Raw genomic sequence first — 19,672 nt, 5'->3', positions numbered from 1 at the left:
CTACATAAGAGTGCTTTCGCTGATTCAAAAGCTCTCTTACAATCAGGGGACCACACAAATGATCTAGCCGGACTAAGCAAATCGGTCAATGGAGCAACTACCGCAGAGAAATTTTTACAGAAGCTACGGTAGTAGCCAACCATCCCTAAAAAGCGGCGTAGCTCTCGTCTGGTGGTAGGTGCAGGAATGCAGTTATAGCCAAGACCTTGGCATCAACAGGGCGCACCTGTCCATGGCCAACCTCTTTACCGAGATAGGTAACAGTAGCCTTCCCAAACTCGCACTTTGCCAAGTTCAGGGTTAGAGAAGCAGCTGCCAACCGTTCACATACTACCCTTAGCGAGTCAACATGATCTGACCACTCAGAAGAATAAATCACTAGGTCATCAAGGTATGCACTACAATTAGGAACGCCAGCTAATACGGAGTTAACCAGTCGTTGGAAAGTGGCTGGTGCATTTCGCATCCCAAAAGCCATGACTGAGTACTGTAGGAAGTTGTCTGGGGTCACAAAGGCAGAAATCTCAGAAGCACGTGAAGTTAACGGAACCTGCCAGTAACCTTTAAGAGGTCTAACTTAGTTACATACTTAGCAGCACCAATAGTGTCGATACAGTCGTCCAGTCGGGGTAACGGGAACGAATCTGGCATTGTGACAGAATTTACCTTTCGATAATCCGTACATAACCTGGACGTACCATCAGGTTTAGGAACCAGAATGCAAGGAGAACTCCAAGGGCTTGAACTTGGCTTAGCCAGGTCATTCTCCAACAAATATTTCACCTCATCCCTCATTATCTTCCTCTTGGAAGCGTTGATACGATATGGGTGTTGCTTGATAGGTGTAGCATTTCCAACATTAATGTCATGTTCCAACACGTTTGTGCGAGTAGGAACGTCATTAAAGAGACATGGAAAACTGTGTAGTAGCCTCACAATATCATTGGCCTGTCCATCCGTTAAATGAACCAGACCGGATAGGATAGACAGCAGCATTTCTGAGTTGGGCAATCTAACACACTGCTGCTGAGTATTGCGCAACTCCAAGCCATCAACATCATCAATATGACAGTCCACTATCATAGCAGTAGTAGCAGAGGAGACAGTAGTACCTTCCTCTGTTTTTGAACTCTCTAACTGTGTGATGGGTCAGGTGTGGTAAGCTTTCAACATGTTAATGTGACACACACGAGATTGGCGTTGTCTATCAGGAGTTTGAAGCACATAGTCAGTTTCACTTATTTTCTTTTCAACTAAATAAGGACCCGAGAAACGAGCTGACAGTGAAGATCCTGGAACAGGTAATAACACCAGTACTTGGTCACCTGGCTGTAGTGGACGAGAAACAGCCTCTTTATCATAGTGTCTTTTCATGCTCCTCTGTGAGGAAGACAGAGCTTCCTTTGCGAGAGCACAAGCTTGGTTTAGGCGCTCACGAAAGCGACTAACGTAGTCCAACACATTCTCATCTCTGGTACACAACTCTTGGGACAAGAACTGTTCTTTAAGGACTTTCATTGGTCCTCTCACTGTGTGACCAAACACCAGTTCAGCCGGGCTGAAACCTAGGGACTCCTGCACAGTTTCACGAGCAGCAAACAAAACTAGAGGAACTCCCTCATCCCAATCTTTCTCAGATTCCAAACAATATTTACGTAGCATAGACTTCAGTGTCTGATGCCATCTTTCAAGTGCACCCTGAGACTCTGGGTGATAGGCGCTGACACACGGTGCGTAATTGACAAGGATTTTAACACCTGCCTGAAGAGCTTGGATAGGAAATTGGTACCTTGATCGCTTTGTACCACCCTAGGTAACCCGAATGTCGTGAAGAATTTTATTAAGGCTTTACTCACTACCGGGGCTGTAATCCTTCTCAGAGGAATGGCCTCGGGGTATCTTGTAGCCATACACATTATCGTTAACAAAAACTGGTTACCCGATTTTGTCTTCGGTAACGGTCCGACACAATCAACCACCACATGCTCGAATGGTTCACCTATGACAGGTATGGGACAAAGAGGAGCGGGAGGAATAACCTGATTTGGTTTTCCTGTTATCTGACATGTGTGGCATGTCCGACAGAAGACTGAGCCACATCTTGTTTTAAACCCGGCCAAAAGAAATGTCGAAGGATCCGATCATAAGTTTTTGTGATTCCTAAATGACCAGACCACTGGTGATCATGAGCAAGGGATAACACATTTTGTCGAAAGGCTGTAGGAATCACTATTTGGTAAACAGCATTCCAATCTCCATCCGCGTCAACATGGGATTTCCATTTACGCATGAGGAGATTACCATCAATGAAGTAAGCCACGTTCTTCTTCTTCACATCTTCCAATGAGACAACACTAGAAAAACATTTAGCAAGCTTGTTGTCAACCTTTTGGTTAGCAATCAGCTGCTCACGAGTGACTAGTAACTGTATTGCATCAGCAATAAGTTCAACGTTCTTTGCTTCTTTCCTGGGCTGTTTGTCAGAGGTGATCAGCTTCTCAGAGGTATCACACAATCCATCTTCTTGATCAACCTCTTTGAACAGAACAGTGTTCGACAAATCTATCACGTCACCCTCTTGTAGTGCCTGAGCACGAGTGACAGCACAAGCGGGGAACACATGTGGATAACTCTGTGCCAGCTCATTCGAGAGAGAGTGGTCACTTTTATCCAATACTTCCAATACGGGTGCTACCTTTCCTCCGGCAATATCGTTACCCATTATAAAGGTCACACCTTTCACTGGCAACATAGGGCGTACCCCCACTCTGAATATTCCACTGATTAACTCAGAGTGTACTTTCACAAAGTGCAATGGCACTGGGACAAAACCCATTTCAATACCCTGCACTAACACACTGGAACCACAGTATGTATCGTCAGATAAGGACAACACATCTGACAATATAAACGACTGCGCCGCACCAGTATCTCTAAGGATTTTAACCGGCCGTTGAGACGCTTCGTCATTCGTTAGGGACACAAACCCCTCGAAAATGAATGGTTCATAACTGCGGTCGGGGACTGAGACTTTCAAACTACAGTTACCCTGAGGCACCTGTTTTGTTGCAGACCTCACAACCGTACGAATTAGAGCAACACCTGTTGGTGGCTTGGCACGAAGAGGCATCCCTTGTTTGCGTTTAAGCAGGAAGCAATCATTAATCATATGTCCTACTTTATGACAATAGAAACAGGGACGCTCATTCTTCTGGCGTGCTTGATATACTACTGCTGGCCGACTAGGGCTAAAGGTAGGAAACTCAGTGGCTCTACTCTCAGTTTGAGCCGAAAACACACTCTTGTGCGTCAACACAAACTCGTCTGCCAACACAGACGCTTCTGCCAGGGAGGATACTTTCTGTTCGTTTAGGTAAACTACAATGCGTTCGGGCAAGCAATTTTTAAACTCTTCCAACAAGATTAACTCCCGGAGAGAGTTGAAATCAGTTACCTTACTAGCAGCATGCCATTTATCAAACAGATTTCCCTTGTCTCTAGCAAATTCCACATAAGTCTTACTAGAAGACTTTCTATGAGACCTAAATCTCTGTCGGTATGCCTCAGGCACAAGCTCATAGGCACAAAGAACAGTAGCTTTGACGACTTCGTAATTCAAACTGTCCTCCAGAGGTAGCGCTGACAAAACCTCTTGGGCTTTACCAGTTAATTTACACCGAAGTAATAGGCACCATACCTCTTCAGGCCATTTCAATGCTACGGCTATACGCTCAAATACACAAAAATAGGAGTCAACCTCTGACTCTCTGAACAAAGGTACTAAGGCAATCTGCCTACTAATGTCAAACGTGTTTGAGGACACAGTAGGTGAGGACGGCTCACAAACAGGCACAGTAGGACCGTCTGCCTCCAGTTCCATCTGGCGCATTTTGAACTCCAACTGCCTTTGTTCTCTGTCTGCATCAATTTTACACATCTCCAAATGCCGTTGTTCTCGTTCTTTTTCTGCCTCTATTTTACACATCTCCAACTGGAGAGTCTCTTGCCTAATTTGGGCTCTCTTCCACCTCCAGTTGGAACTGTGCTAAACGGACATCCCTCCTGGCATCACCATTTGACAGTGGGGATAGTGGATCAAAACGGGACAATGTGGCTGGTGTTTTAGCCTCGCCCTCATTATCAGACACCAATGGGCTTACAGGAGCAGCAACATCCGCTACAGGGGTAGTAGGCTCAGGCAGCGGTAACACAAGCACCTGCTCTTCCAACAATACATTTAATACTAGCCGTTTAACCTCCGCCTTAACTAAACTCTGCGGAATCGATACTGAATAATGGTCAGCCAAGGTCATTAAATCAACTCTACGACATTTGTCAAAACCCCCCCACGAAGGGTTATCCAAAAATGATTTCAAATCAAAAGTAGTCATTTTACACTACTTCACAAGTGCCAAAGAAAATAGCAAACACTAATGCTACTTCAGCTATGACGCTCAACACTGAACTATACCACTACAACAATCTACATGAGCGGCATGGGTGTCAGTTATGACAGATCCCGGATGAGGCTCCACTTATGTTACGAATCCCTTTTGGCCCGACAGTCTAGGGGGGATGGTAATGAGACCCGTAACATAACTCATGCAAATTATTATTGTGACAAAGTAAAAGTGTGCACGAAATAACCACGACAACAGAAATCTACCGTCAAATTCTAGGTTTATTTATAAACACACGGTAATGGGGGGAGCAGGAAAAGGGGCTGAGCTGGACCCAAGAAAAGAAACAATAAGTATTCAAAAACACCCCTAAGCTAGACTAGCCTACTTTAACAACAGCTAACTAACTAACCAAAAATACAGTGGGTGGTCCGCCCAGTTCTAACTAGTGTATTTAACAAAGTTCACCTACGGGTAGTGTATGCCCATGGGCGACTTGTCTTGGTTTCCCCCTTTTCCCACCAGCAACAAACAAACACCATAACCAAAAACAATACTCACAGGTGATGACAAAGTGCTATGGAGGTGCTTTAAACAAAAGAGAGGTTAAGACACAAAGCGAGAGTGAAACACAGAGACCTACAGACATGGCATTTACAGAGAGATTGAGCTAGAGATTGAGCTCTAGAACAAACAAATGATGGGGTTTTTAAACCATGGGGAAGGAACTGTGATAGGTTAGGAAGTAGGAGGAGGTGTGTCTTCTGATTGATGATTGATTGTTGACTGATTGGGGAGTGATGGTTTTCACCTGTGAGGGGAGAAGGAGAGAAAAGAAACACACACAGGATACACACACACACAGGATAACTGTATCCGTAACAGCTGAGCTTTATGGAAGAGTGTCCAGAAAATGCCATTGCTTTAACAAACTATAGTTTTGGCAAGTCGGTTAGGACACCTACTTTGTGCATGACACAAGTCATTTTTCCAACCATTGTTTACAAAAATATTATTTCACATATAATTCACTGTATCACGATTCCAGTGGGTCAGAAGTTTACATACACTTGTGCCTTTAAACAGCTTGAAAAATTAAAACAAATGATGTCATGGCTTTAGAAGCTTCTGATAGGCTAATTTACATAATTTGAGCCAAGTGGAGGTGTACCTGTGGATGTATTTCAAGGCCTACCTTCCAACTCAGTGCCTCTTTGCTTGACATCATGGGAAAATCAAAATAATTCAATCAAGACCTTAGAAAAACAATTGTAGACCTCCACAAGTCTGGTTCATCCTTGGGAGAAATTTCCAAATGCCTGAAGGTACCACATTCATCTGTACAAACAATAGTATGCAAGTATAAACACCATAGGACCACGCAGCTGTCATACAGCCCAGGAAGGAGAAGAGGTTCTGTCTCCTAGAGATGAACGTATTTTGGTGAAAAGTGGAAATCAATCTCAGAACAACAGCAAAGGACTTTGTGAAGATGCTGGAGGAAACAGGTACAAAAGTGTCTATATCCACAGTAAAACAAGTCCTATATCGACATAACCTGAAAGGCCGCTCAGGAAGGAAGAAGCCACTGCTCCAAAACCGCCGTAAAAAAGACAGACTACGGTTTGCAACTGCACGTGGGGACAAAGATCATACTTTTTGGAAAAATGTCCTTTGGTCTGATGAAACAAAAATACAACTGTTTGGCCATAATGACCACCGTTATGTTCGGAGGAAAAAAAGGGGGAGGCTTGCAAGCCGAAGAACACCATCCTAACCGTGAAGCACGGGGGTAGCAGCATCATGTTGTGGGGGTGCTTTACTGCAGGAGGGACTGGTGCACTTCATAAAATAGATGGTATCATGACAAAGCAAAATTATGTGGATATATTGAAGCAACATCTCAAGACATCAGTCAGGAAGTTAAAGCTTAGTCGCAAATGGGTCTTCCAAATGGACATTGACCCCAAGCATACTTTTAAAGTTGTGGCAAAATGGCTTAAGGACAACAAAGTCAAGGTATTGGAGTGGCCATCACAAAGCCCTGACCTCAATCATATGGAAAATATGTGGGCAAAACTGAAAAAGCATGTGCAAGGAAGGAGGCCTGCAAACCTGACTCAGTTACACCAGCTCTTTCAGGAGGAATGGGACAACATTCACCCAACCTATTGTGAGCAGCTTGTGGAAGGCTATCGAAACGTTTGAACCAAGTGAAACAATTTAAAGGCAATGCTACCAAATACTAATTGAGTGTATGTCAGCTTCTGATTCACTGGGAATGTGATGAAATAAATAAAAGCTGAAATAAATCATTCTCTCTACTATTATTCTGACATTTCACATTCTTAACATAAAGTGGTGATCCTAACTGACCTAAAACAGGGCATTTTTACTAGGATTAAATTTCAGGAATTGTGAAAAACAGAGTTTAAATATAGTTGGCTAAGGTGTGTGTACATTTCCGTCTTCAACTGTATGTATATAGTCTTAATTCATTCCTACTTAGATTTGTGTGTATTGGGAATATGTTGTGCAATTTGTTAGATATTACTGCACTGACAGAATTAGAGGCACAAGCATTTCACTGCACCCGCAATAACATCTGCTAAACACATGTATGTGATTTACTGATTTAAGTAACAACCTGATTTAAGTAAAGTCACTACCTGGTAAATAGCGGGCTTTAAAATAAAGGGTTATTGAAATATCTATAAACAGTACTGTCCGCAGGATACCTACCACAGACTATTTACTATTTACCACCAATAAATCCACGAAAAATGAGAATTTCAATAAGCATTTTTCTACGGCTGGCCATGCTTTCCACCTGGCTACCCAGTTCATCTGTCCTGCACTCCCCACAGCAACTCGCCCAAGCCTCCCCGATTTCTCCTTCACCCAAATATAGAGAGCTGATGTTCTGAAAAAGCTGCAAAATCTGGACCCCTACAAATCAGCCGGGCTAGACAATCTGGACCCTCTCTTTCTAAAATTACCTGCCGAAATTGTTGCAACCCCTTTCACTTGCCTGTTCAACCTCTCTTTCATATCGTCTGAGTTTCCCAAAGTGTATGTTTTGAGTAAAACAAGCCTATATTTTGGGTTCTGATGGAGTATGGCAGTTGAACTAAGTTCATGAGGCATTTATAATTTACATTCTTCAAGAATCAACAGGTATACATCATTCATTTTAAAAGTACATTTTTTTTAACCAATCATAGATTGCCCCTTCATGGAATGACACAGTCCACTTTTTATTTTGGAATTCATGCAGGACATTCTTCAGATGACTTCCCGAAAGAAATCAGAGTGGCAATTAAATGTACATGTCACAATATGTCGATAAGCTCCCCCATGAAATCCTGTCATCATAAACTACTGATTTCTGCCTTTGCCCAGAGGCGGTTACGCACCGCATTATATCTCAGTCTTTTCCCTAAAGAAAACAATAGATAGTTGTTTATTGTTTTGCCCATCCCCCCAAGCTAATTTCCACCAATTGATCTGGGCCCTTGTCAGTGGAGTTTGTCTGGGTCTGGGGCTGCTATTGATCTAGCCTGCACCACCACCACGCTCAGAGGAAACTAGCAGTTGAAGACTATTTCCAAAATGCTCTATCCACTCATTTTTCACGTTTTTTCATCAGACATTTTTGCTTATGGGCACCTTCACGTGTTTCTAAAATGTTACTGTTATCAGAAAAGCAATTCAATATTAGGAAACTGTTCTTAATGTTTTCTAAAATATGTGTATATCCACTGTTTAGCTGGAATGGAATGCTTGAATCCTGTATATTTTACTGTGATAGGCACAGACCATTATTCCTTCTCCACCAAACTTTACTATGCATTCGGGGAGGTAGCGTTCTCCTTGGCATCCGCCAAACCCAGATTCGTCCGGACTGCCAGATGGTGAAATGTGATTCATCACTCCAGAGAACGCATTTCTGCTGCTCCAGATGCTTGGCATTGTGCATGATGATCTTAAGCTTGTGTGTAGCTGCTCGGCCATGGAAACCCATTTTATGAAGCTCCCGACGAACAGTTCTTGTGGTGACGTTGCTTCCAAAGGCAGTTTGGAACTTGGTGGTGAGTGTTGCAACCGAGGACAGACAATTTGTATGCGCTTCAGCACTTGGCAGTCCCATTCTGTTTACTTGTGTGGCCTACCACTTCGTAGCTGAGCCATTGTTCCTTCTAGACGTTTCCACTTCACAATAACAGCACTTACAGTTGACCGGGGCAGCACTACTTGGGCAGAAATTTTAAGAACTGACTTGTTGGAAAGGTGGCATTCTATGACAGTGCCACGTTGAAAGGCACTGAGCTCTTCAATAAGGCCCTTCTACTGCAAATGTTTGTCTATGGAGATTGCATGGCTGTGTGCTCAATTTTATACACAACAGGTTTGGCTGAAAAAGCCGAATCCACTAATTTGAAGGGGTGTCCATATACTTCTGTATATATAGTGTGATTGTCTCACCTAGCTATCTTAAGATGAATGCACTTTCTGTAAGTTGCTTTGGATAAGAGCATCTGCTAAATGACTGAAATGTCAAATGTACATGTTTTACATACAGATCACATATTAGTGTATTGAATACTTTACAAAAAATGTCGTTATTTGTTATATGTTATATTTGACAGTGTAAAATCTAGCAGTACTGCTTATTTCTATGAGAGTGAGGCGGATATCAAGAATTTAAGAAAACAACATGATTATTGTTTCTCTGAAATGAAACCATCAAGTGACAAATTTTAAACAAATACATATCTGTCATTGAACAACCCCATGCAATGATTAGATAGTGAAAAACACACCAATCTCTTTCATAATTTATTTAAAACAAAATATAACCTGAAAATAGATATATAGCGTTTTGGAATGAAACATTGCAATTTAGCAAATTAGCAACTTTGCAACTACTTACTACATTTGACCTACTTTGCAACTACTTGGCATGTTAGCTGACCCTTACCCTAATTTCTAATCCTAACCTTAACCCCCAACCTTAACCCCTAGCTGAGCTAATGTTAGCCACCTAGCTAAAGTTAGTCACAACAAAATTAAATTCGTAACATATACAAAGTGGATGATGGACATCCACAAATTAAACTACATACCATACGGAATGTTACATATCATACTAAATGGAGGGAGCCACTCATCACGTCGCAATTTCATTTTCTCTGTTCCTCTCCAGCCAATTCAGAAGAAAAGGAAACAGAAACATTGTCATAAAGAATGGGCCCTTTCTTTGACAGCTCTATTCTGTTGGGTCGGTTTGTCAATCTAGTGCTCTGTATACCCAACGGCAGCAGTGAAACAACAAGAGAATCCCGAGGATTCTATTGACAAGAGATTGGAGCCAGGGGCTGATGAAGTGTCAATGTTTCTAATGACTTCTTAATGAAGAGGCTTACAGCACATCAAATAAATATGGGACACAGTCTCATCTGGTATTCACACAGGTTCTTCCAGTCGTAAATAGAATAGCGGGCGTAATAGACCGAGTGCAAATGCATAATCACTCTGTTAACGAGACTGACGAGGGCAGAGGTTGTTCCAAAAACCTTGGTGCTCAATCTGCGGTATAACATCATTACTGCAACTCCTCAAATATATGTGTGTGCTCTGCTCAGAAAGAACGATCGCCAGGACTTTAACCAAATGTCACGGTTTATTTGAAATCACCTGTTACGCAAAAGGACATAAAGAACACTCTTTGTACATTCACCCAGCACTGAGACAATAGTGGCTTTTATTACAATGCTTCTCAGGTAGTGTACCAACACATCCCCTCCTCACTCCTAATAACACATCTTTCATGAAAATATTACAAGTACAAATGTCGATTACATTTACATTACATTTAAGTCATTTAGCAGACGCTCTTATCCAGAGCGACTTACAAATTGGTGCGTTCACCTTAAGACATCCAGTGGAACAGCCACTTTACAATAGTGCATCTAAATCTTTTAAGGGGGGTGAGAAGGATTACTTTATCCTATCCTAGGTATTCCTGAAAGAGGTGGGGTTTCAGGTGTCTCCGGAAGGTGGTGATTGACTCCGCTGTCCTGGCGTCGTGAGGGAGTTTGTTCCACCATTGGGGGGCCAGAGCAGCGAACAGTTTTGACTGGGCTGCGCAGGAACTGTACTTCCTCAGTGGTAGGGAGGCGAGCAGGCCAGAGGTGGATGAACGCAGTGCCCTTGTTTGGGTGTAGGGCCTGATCAGAGCCTGGAGGTACTGAGGTGCCGTTCCCCTCACAGCTCCGTAGGCAAGCACCATGGTCTTGTAGCGGATGCGAGCTTCAACTGGAAGCCAGTGGAGAGAGCGGAGGAGCGGGGTGACGTGAGAGAACTTGGGAAGGTTGAACACCAGACGGGCTGCGGCGTTCTGGATGAGTTGTAGGGGTTTAATGGCACAGGCAGGGAGCCCAGCCAACAGCGAGTTGCAGTAATCCAGACGGGAGATGACAAGTGCCTGGATTAGGACCTGCGCTGCTTCCTGTGTGAGGCAGGGTCGTACTCTGCGGATGTTGTAGAGCATGAACCTACAAGAACGGGCCACCGCCTTGATGTTAGTTGAGAACGACAGGGTGTTGTCCAGGATCACGCCAAGGTTCTTAGCGCTCTGGGAGGAGGACACAATGGAGTTGTCAACCGTGATGGCGAGATCATGGAATGGGCAGTCCTTCCCCGGGAGGAAGAGCAGCTTTGTCTTGCCGAGGTTCAGCTTGAGGTGGTGATCCGTCATCCACACTGATATGTCTGCCAGACATGCAGAGATGCGATTCGCCACCTGGTCATCAGAAGGGGGAAAGGAGAAGATTAATTGTGTGTCGTCTGCATAGCAATGATAGGAGAGACCATGTGAGGTTATGACAGAGCCAAGTGACTTGGTGTATAGCGAGAATAGGAGAGGGCCTAGAACAGAGCCCTGGGGGACGCCAGTGGTGAGAGCGCGTGGTGAGGAGACAGATTCTCGCCACGCCACCTGGTAGGAGCGACCTGTCAGGTAGGACGCAATCCAAGCGTGGGCCGCGCCGGAGATGCCCAACTCGGAGAGGGTGGAGAGGAGGATCTGATGGTTCACAGTATCGAAGGCAGCCGATAGGTCTAGAAGGATGAGAGCAGAGGAGAGAGAGTTAGCTTTAGCAGTGCGGAGGGCCTCCGTGATACAGAGAAGAGCAGTCTCAGTTGAATGACTAGTCTTGAAACCTGACTGATTTGGATCAAGAAGGTCATTCTGAGAGAGATAGCGGGAGAGCTGGCCAAGGACGGCACGTTCAAGAGTTTTGGAGAGAAAAGAAAGAAGGGATACTGGTCTGTAGTTGTTGACATCGGAGGGATCGAGTGTAGGTTTTTTCAGAAGGGGTGCAACTCTCGCTCTCTTGAAGACAGAAGGGACGTAGCCAGCGGTCAGGGATGAGTTGATGAGCGAGGTGAGGTAAGGGAGAAGGTCTCCGGAAATGGTCTGGAGAAGAGAGGAGGGGATAGGGTCAAGCGGGCAGGTTGTTGGGCGGCCGGCCGTCACAAGACGCGAGATTTCATCTGGAGAGAGAGGGGAGAAAGAGGTCAGAGCACAGGGTAGGGCAGTGTGAGCAGAACCAGCGGTGTCGTTTGACTTAGCAAACGAGGATCGGATGTCGTCGACCTTCTTTTCAAAATGGTTGACGAAGTCATCTGCAGAGAGGGAGGAGGGGGGAGGAGGATTCAGGAGGGAGGAGAAGGTGGCAAAGAGCTTCCTAGGGTTAGAGGCAGATGCTTGGAATTTAGAGTGGTAGAAAGTGGCTTTAGCAGCAGAGACAGAAGAGGAAAATGTAGAGAGGAGGGAGTGAAAGGATGCCAGGTCCGCAGGGAGGCGAGTTTTCCTCCATTTCCGCTCGGCTGCCCGGAGCCCTGTTCTGTGAGCTCGCAATGAGTCGTCGAGCCACGACTCCAATTCGATTGAATCGTCAACAGGACTGTATTGTGTTCGTTCGTCGGTCTCTCTCGCCAGGCTGGTAAGAAGCCAATGGCATGAAAGGCTTTCGGTGACGTCCATATTAAATCAAACACATTCCACCTCCGGTGATGCGACGCTGTGAATTGTGTTATTTAAGAGCATCAGCCACTTCACACGAAAGGTTCCTGGAGGCTCTAATGATAAGAGTTGCTTGGTACTGAGGTGGAGTAGAGCCTATAGTTGATGTGTCGCTTTGTTCAGAAGAATCAGTGAATATAAATAATGTCACATAGCAGGCGCTTTTATTCAAAGAAATGTACAGTACAATGAGAGCATCCATTTTTATTATGTGATCAATGCAGGAATTGAACTACCTTGGCATTGCTAGAGCAGTGCTCTTACAAACTCTACCACTATCTAACAGTCACATTGAAGGACACTTTCAAGGAGGTCTAGTCGTTACCTATAGTCTCATACCACACCTCTCCTCAGGGACAGCCATCCGTTCCATGTATTTGAACTATTCCAGAGCTAGCACACCTGATTCAACTTGACAACTAATGATCAAGCCCTTGACTACTTGAATCAGGTGAGTTAGCTCAGGGCTACAGCAGGAAAATAGTCCTGCAGCAACAGGAAATATGAATTATTATGGTGATTATAATTTCTGGACCTTTTCGTTAGGGGTTTATACATTTTTCATTGGGGCAAATCAAGTCTGACATTTTAAAGTGGAAATGAAAAACTTCAGAAAAGTTTTTAAACTTTGAATACACTACAAAATTCTCAACAACAAAAGGGTAATCAAATTAAGATCCTACGTCTGTAGGTACTACAACCACTTGCATTATTGTTGTACTACCAAGAGGAACCCCAGGAATGGTCCGTAGGATTCCCCTTGTGTCTCTATGAGAGCCGAGAACAGAGTCAGCCGAAGTCCGTCAGCTTGAAATGTGTAAGTCATGGTTATGATCAGAAGGACACACAGTGACAAAATTATTGCAAAAGGGAAATTTGAGTTTGGGTAGTGCTTTTCCATTTTGCCAGGTTTTAAACCGATTTTTCCTGTTTACCGCCTACTGAGCATGACCCAGGGGAGGGTGCGGCGGAGGGGGTCTCAGTACCTCCCCTTCACGCCCAGTTCCTGCTCGGCGGTGTGCTCGATGGCGGCGTGGAGAACACGCACCTCCTCCTGGGTCAGGGTCCTCTCCATGTGGCGGTAGGTGATGCGGTAACAGTGGCTGTGCTTCTGCGTCCTGTGGGGAGAGAAGAAGAGAGACAGGGGTTAGGAGGACCGAGAGGGATCAAGAGAGGGTGCTGGTCACAATGGATTTAAAAAAAAGAAAAAGAAACGTCCCTTTTTCATGACCCTGTCTTTCAAAGATAATTCGTAAAAATCCAAATAACTTCACAGATCTTCATTTTAAAGGGTTAAACACTGTTTCCCATGCTTGTTCAATGAATCATAAACAATTAATGAACATGCACCTGTGGAACGGGTGTTAAGACCCTAACAGTTTACAGATGATAGGTAATTAAGGTCACAGTTATGAAAATTTAGGACACTAAAGAAGCCTTTTACTGACTCTGAAAAACACCAAAAGAAAGATGCCCAGGATCCCTGCTCATCTGTGTGAACGTGCCTTAGGTATGCTGCAAGGAGGTAATGGTATGAGGACTGCAGATGTGGCCAGGGAAATAAATTGCAATGTCCATACTGTGAGACGCCTAAGACAGCGCTACAGGGAGACAGGACGGACAGCTTGATCATCCTCACAGTGGCAGACCACGTGTAACAACACCTGCACAGAATCGGTACATCTGAACATCACACCTGTGGGAAAGGTACAGGATGGCAACAACAACTGCTCGAGTTACACCAGGAACGCACAATCCCTCCATCAGTGCTCAGACTGTCCGTAACAGGCTGAGAGAGGCTGGACTGAGGGATTGTAGGCCTGTTGTAAGGTAGGTCCTCACCATACATCACCAGCAACAACGTCGCCTATGAGCACAAACCCACTGTCGCTAGACCAGACAGGAGTGGCAAAAAGTGCTTTTTACTGACAAGTCACGTTTTTGTCTCACCAGGGGTGATGGTCGGATTAGCATTTATCGTCAAAGGAATGAGCGTTACACCAAGGCCTGTGCTCTGGAGTGGGATCGATTTGGAGGTGGAGGGTCCGTTATGGTCTGGGGCGGTGTGTCACAGCATCACCGGACTGAGCTTGTTGTCATTGCAGGCAATCTCAACGCTGGGCATGACAGGGAAGACATCCTCCTCCCTCATGTGGTACCCTTCTTGCAGGCTCATCCTGACATGACCCTCCAGCATGACAATGCCACCAGCCAAACTGCTCATTCTGTGTGTCCTGTCCTGTCCTGCAAGACAAGAATATCAGTGTTCTGCCATGGCCAGCGAAGAGCCCGGATCTCAATCCCATTGAGCACGTCTGGGACCTGTTGGATCGGAGGGTGAGGGCTAGGGCCATTCCCCCCCAGAAATATCCGGGAACTTGCAGGTGCCTTGGTGGAAGAGTGGGGTAACATCTCACAGCAAGAATGGGCAAATCTGGTGCAGTCCATGAGGAGGAGATGCACTGCAGTACTTAATGCAGCTGGTGGCCACACCAGATACTAACTGTTACTTTGATTTTGACCCCCCCTTTGTTCAGGGACACATTATTCCATTTCTGTTAGTCACATGTCTGTGGAACTTGTTCAGTTTATGTCTCAGTTGTTGAATCTTATTATGTTCATACAAATATTTACACACGTTAAGTTTGCTGAAAATAAACACAGTTGACAGTGAGAGGACGTTTATATTTTTGGAGACTAATGAACACAAACACAAGAGGTATGTTTGACCTCTCCAGTGAGATCCACATGGGCAATCCCAATTAGATCAGACAATATTCATGTTGTCTACAATATTTGTCACATCCCTCCATTCCTAAGGGATATAGAAAGACATTAGGTGAGATATTAGAGCCTATAGTAGTCAAGATAATGGATTATGCATGCACACACCCTAATGCACGTGCCCACACACGCACACATAGTCCCTGTCTCTCTAGGGGACAGTAATGAGGATCTTCAAAGTACAGCGAAGGATGAACGTGAACAACGGTAGTATCCGCCACATAAAGCAGTTCGAAAGCTAAGCGTGGCCCTTTTGTCATCTCCATATTGCGGTGCTCATTGAAACCAACGGCTGAGATTTGTATTGTGCCACAAAGCACCTGGCTAAGACAAAATGTCTGAGAGAAGACTTCTGAAAGACAGAGCCTTGGGATTCCATAGCTCAAACCCCATGGGATCCCTGATAAAATCAAAGTCGGCTTCATACCAGCAGACTCCCACTGTCAGGGGGACACATCTGGTGTCTACTGTTGCAGAGATAATAATTCAAACAGAGACGTGGTGACAAAATCACGCAGTGGTTTTAGTTCCGCAAACACTGAGGCAGGCTGTGGCGACTGACATCAGAAAGTGTCAACTGTGTTCTGATAACTCCTCATTTCAAGCACATTCCTCACCGGTCCTATTTTCTGTATACACATCACAATATGGGGGTGCATTTAAAAAAAAAAAACAGTACATACGGCTGCTGCAAATTACTGGGAAAACAGAGGCGAACTGTTTTCCCTGACAATGCAGATATCCACTGGAAATGAGAAGCTGCAATTACGGCGAGGCGGTGGCGACACTCAGGCCGAGTTTAGCCATGTTGAATCAGGAAATCCTTTAGGGCCATAAACGGAAGCTCCGCTCTCGCCTTTCATTTCTCTCCAGCTCCGGTAGACAGGAGAATAGATTACATTTCTCCAGCTTTACAGTGTTCTATATGGTGGCGGGGGCTGTGCCATAGGTGTCGGTTTCTTCCCTCCTCTACTCTCTGAAAGGGCAACCTTGTTTTACAGAAAACCCCTCCTCGCAGGCTGCCACGCTAAGAATAGCTGCAGCCCGAGAGAGTGTGATCTCTGGGTAACCTTGTCGGGAGGTGACTGACAGATGAGAAAATATAATTTAGAGCGCACGGCGCTGAAAGAGATAATTGGTTTATTGGACCGACATCCTCGTTAAAGAGAAAAAAGAGAAGAAAATAAAAATCACACTCTCAGTTAGAGAGCTATTGTGCGCAGCTTCGTAAATACCAGCCCTGACAAATTTATGCCACCACTGATTGCAAATGGGACATTGCATGAGGCTCACACGCAGCTATGTCTTTCTATACTTTTTGGGGACCAATCAAAATCCTATTTTCCCTAACTCTTAACCCTAAACCTAACCTTAACTCCACCCCCCCCCACCACAGCCAAAACCAGCTAATGAGAAAAATGTTTTTGAGCTTGCACAATGTTCTTCTCCCTCTCCCTCCATCATTGACTTGACATGTCAATGTATGACAATACATACTGTAGACATGCCAATGATGAGCTAATGGAATTAGCTCCAAACCAGAACTGTGTATTAATGATAATAGAGTGCAGACCATAACTATCAACTGTACAGGAGGGGAGGGGACATTTTCTGAGGCGATTCCGACTTGATAATGGAGAAATTAATTATTCAACGTCCGAGCCCATCAAAAATAATCAATGATTGGCCATGACACCCCGTTAGAAATGGCATTTGTTGTCTCCATTGTCTCCATCCACAGCAGTTGGTTCATGCATGGCTTCCCTCGTTTCCCTCTCTCTCTCTCCCCACTCCTGCCCCGTCTGTCTTAGCAAAAAGAGTATCTGACATTTCCGCAGAACGCACAGTTGTTCAATAATTCAGTACGCAGAAGAAGAACAGTGATCCAAACACAAAATACAATCACTATTTATTGTAGAAGTCTCCATTTTATTGCCCTGCAGAATTTGGTTTACATTCAGCCAGTCGGCTGTTGGTTATTCACACTGGTTTCTTCCAAAGGGAGAAAAACAGAGCTGTCCAGGAGCATAGAGGATTTGGCCTCCAAGGCCGGCAGAGCAGATGTGAGAAAACTATCTAACAAAGATTAGGGTGCTGTAATCGGGAATGTACAGTATGTTCAGAAAGAGTCATGTCGTGAAGCAAAGCGAGCTTTGTTGTGGCGGGACACCGAGTCAGACAGCTGACAATGTCAAAACAAAATGTTCAATAAAATGTGTGGTCAAACAAATACAGTTCTCCTGACACACGTTGTGATTTTGATGATTACATGTTGTGTAACTCTCCAGGCCACACTTTTCAGGAGTGAGTAGACCTATTTTCAGTGAGTGAAGAGGGTATCCAGCAGACTGCTTCACAAACTGGATGTAATGTGGTTGTATTCATGACGTCATTACAACCTATTTGGTAAAGGGCAAGGACTTGTTGTGTATTTACTGTCACGAGTGACAGAGCAATGAGATCAGTGATGCTTAGGGGGATGTTTGGAGGAGTTGGGCTGGGAGAGGGGTCCGTGGCTGGCTGAGGGAAGAGAAGCTGAGAGGAGGAGAGAAGCCCAACACACAGGAAGCAGGAAGTCCACTCTAATTGGTCCCAGTCAGCTAGAGAGAAGACTGCTTAGCCTGGGACACTTTCTCTCTCTCTCACTGTCTTTTATGCTCTCCAACACTGACTGACTGACACACACACACACACACAGTGCTCCAACACAGACCCGGTGCCAGGATAAAGTGACTATGGAGGCAGTTGAAATTGGCGAGGGGGATACATTTTTGGGGGTTCTTGCATTGGAATTATATTGAACTCTGCTTATATAATCACGCTATACCAATATAAACAAAGTTCAAATACCGAGACTCCAAGATCATTGAGGGCTTTTAAAATCTGTAGCTTCTCTCTGCTGCGCTGTATTAGCATAATGGACAGCGCGCTGAAGCTAGGCGGTTTTGGTAATGAATATAGGCTACAAACAGCCTATGTGAATCTAGCCGTACACACAACTGTCTTACCAAAATCATGTAAATCAAATGCTGAATGTAGTAACCTAGTTATTCATGCATGCAAACAAAAATACAGAATAGCAGTTTGGCTTAGAAAACCAGCACAACTGAATGCGAATAAACGCAAACAGAACAAAACAGCGGTACCAAGTAGTAGGCCTAGGGTTCTTTCATTGGAATTATATTGAATTCTACTTATATCAGGTTATATCATAATAAACACAAACGTTTAAAAAAATGCTTTTGACCAAGAATTTACAGGATCAACGGGACAAAATCTCACTGCGCTCCATCAGCACCATGGACAGCACCCTGCATACTAAAGCCAGATTTTGATCAAAACTAACCAGCTAGATAGCGGTGGTGCATCAGTGCCACTGGCACTGCACTGTGCCCAAATTGCTTCAAAATTGCTGTCGCACCTCAGCTTCTTGACACACTCAAAAGCACCACATTGACTCCAGTGTAAAGATCCGTTGCTTTTGCCTGGAGTAATTTGTTTGGAGGATCGAGAAGACCGACGATTATGTGCATTTAAAAAAATATATTTCACCTTTATTTAACCAGGTAGGCTAGTTGAGAACAAGTTCTCATTTACAACTGCGACCTGGCCAAGATAAAGCAAAGCAGTGAGACAGAAACAACACAGAGTTACACATGGAATAAACAAGAGTACAGTCAACAACACAATAGAAAAAAACAGTCTATAGTCTATATACAGTGTGTGCAAATGGCATGAGGTGGTAAGGCAATAAATAGGCCATAGTAGCAAGGTAATTACAATTTAGCAGATTAACACTGGAGTGATAGATGAGCAGATGATGATGAGCAGATGATGGTGTGTAAGTAGTGATACTGGTGTGCAAAAGAGCAGCAAAGTAAATAAAAACAATATGGGGGTGAGGTAGGTAGATTGGGTGGGCTATTTACAGATGGACTATGTACAGCTGCAAGCGATCGGTTAGCTGCTCAGATAGCTGATGTTTAAAGTTAGTGAGGGAAATGTAAGTCTCCAGCTTCAGCGATTTTTGCAATTTGTTCCAGTCACTGGCAGCAGAGAACTGGAAGGAAAGGCGGCCAAAGGAGGTGTTGGCTTTGGGGATGACCAGTGAGATATACCTGCTGGAGCGCGTGCTACGGGTGGGTGTTGTTATTGTGACCAGTGAGTTGAGATAAGGCGGAGCTTTAGCATAGCCTTATAGATGACCTGGAGCCAGTGAGTCTGGCGACGAATATGTAGTGAGGGCCAGCCGACTACAGCATACAGGTCGCAGTGGTGGGTGGTATAAGGCGCTTTGGTAACTAGTGTTGTATGGCATTGAAGCTCGTTTGGAGGTTAGTTAACACAGTGTCCAAAGAAGGGCCAGATGTATACAGAATGGTGTCGCCTGCACAGAGGT

At 44.5% G+C, this 19,672-nt stretch overlaps 1 protein-coding gene across 1 annotated transcript in view; it reads right to left on the bottom strand.

Moving 5' to 3' along the window:
• Window positions 1-12,631: 12,631 nt before the first annotated feature.
• The window catches only part of LOC115105129 (phenylalanine--tRNA ligase, mitochondrial), a 126,063-nt gene continuing 119,022 nt past the window's right edge, over window positions 12,632-19,672 (bottom strand). The window contains exon 8 of the mRNA XM_029626771.2: window positions 12,632-13,607. Within this exon, the coding sequence (XP_029482631.1) occupies window positions 13,469-13,607 (139 nt within the window). The 3' untranslated portion in view covers window positions 12,632-13,468. The remainder of the gene's footprint in view (window positions 13,608-19,672) is intronic.

This window comes from Oncorhynchus nerka, linkage group LG22, assembly GCF_034236695.1.
Source record: "Oncorhynchus nerka isolate Pitt River linkage group LG22, Oner_Uvic_2.0, whole genome shotgun sequence".
NCBI lineage: Eukaryota > Metazoa > Chordata > Actinopteri > Salmoniformes > Salmonidae > Oncorhynchus > Oncorhynchus nerka.
Note: the sequence above shows the minus strand (reverse complement) of the source record. Positions and strands in the feature narration are given on the sequence as shown.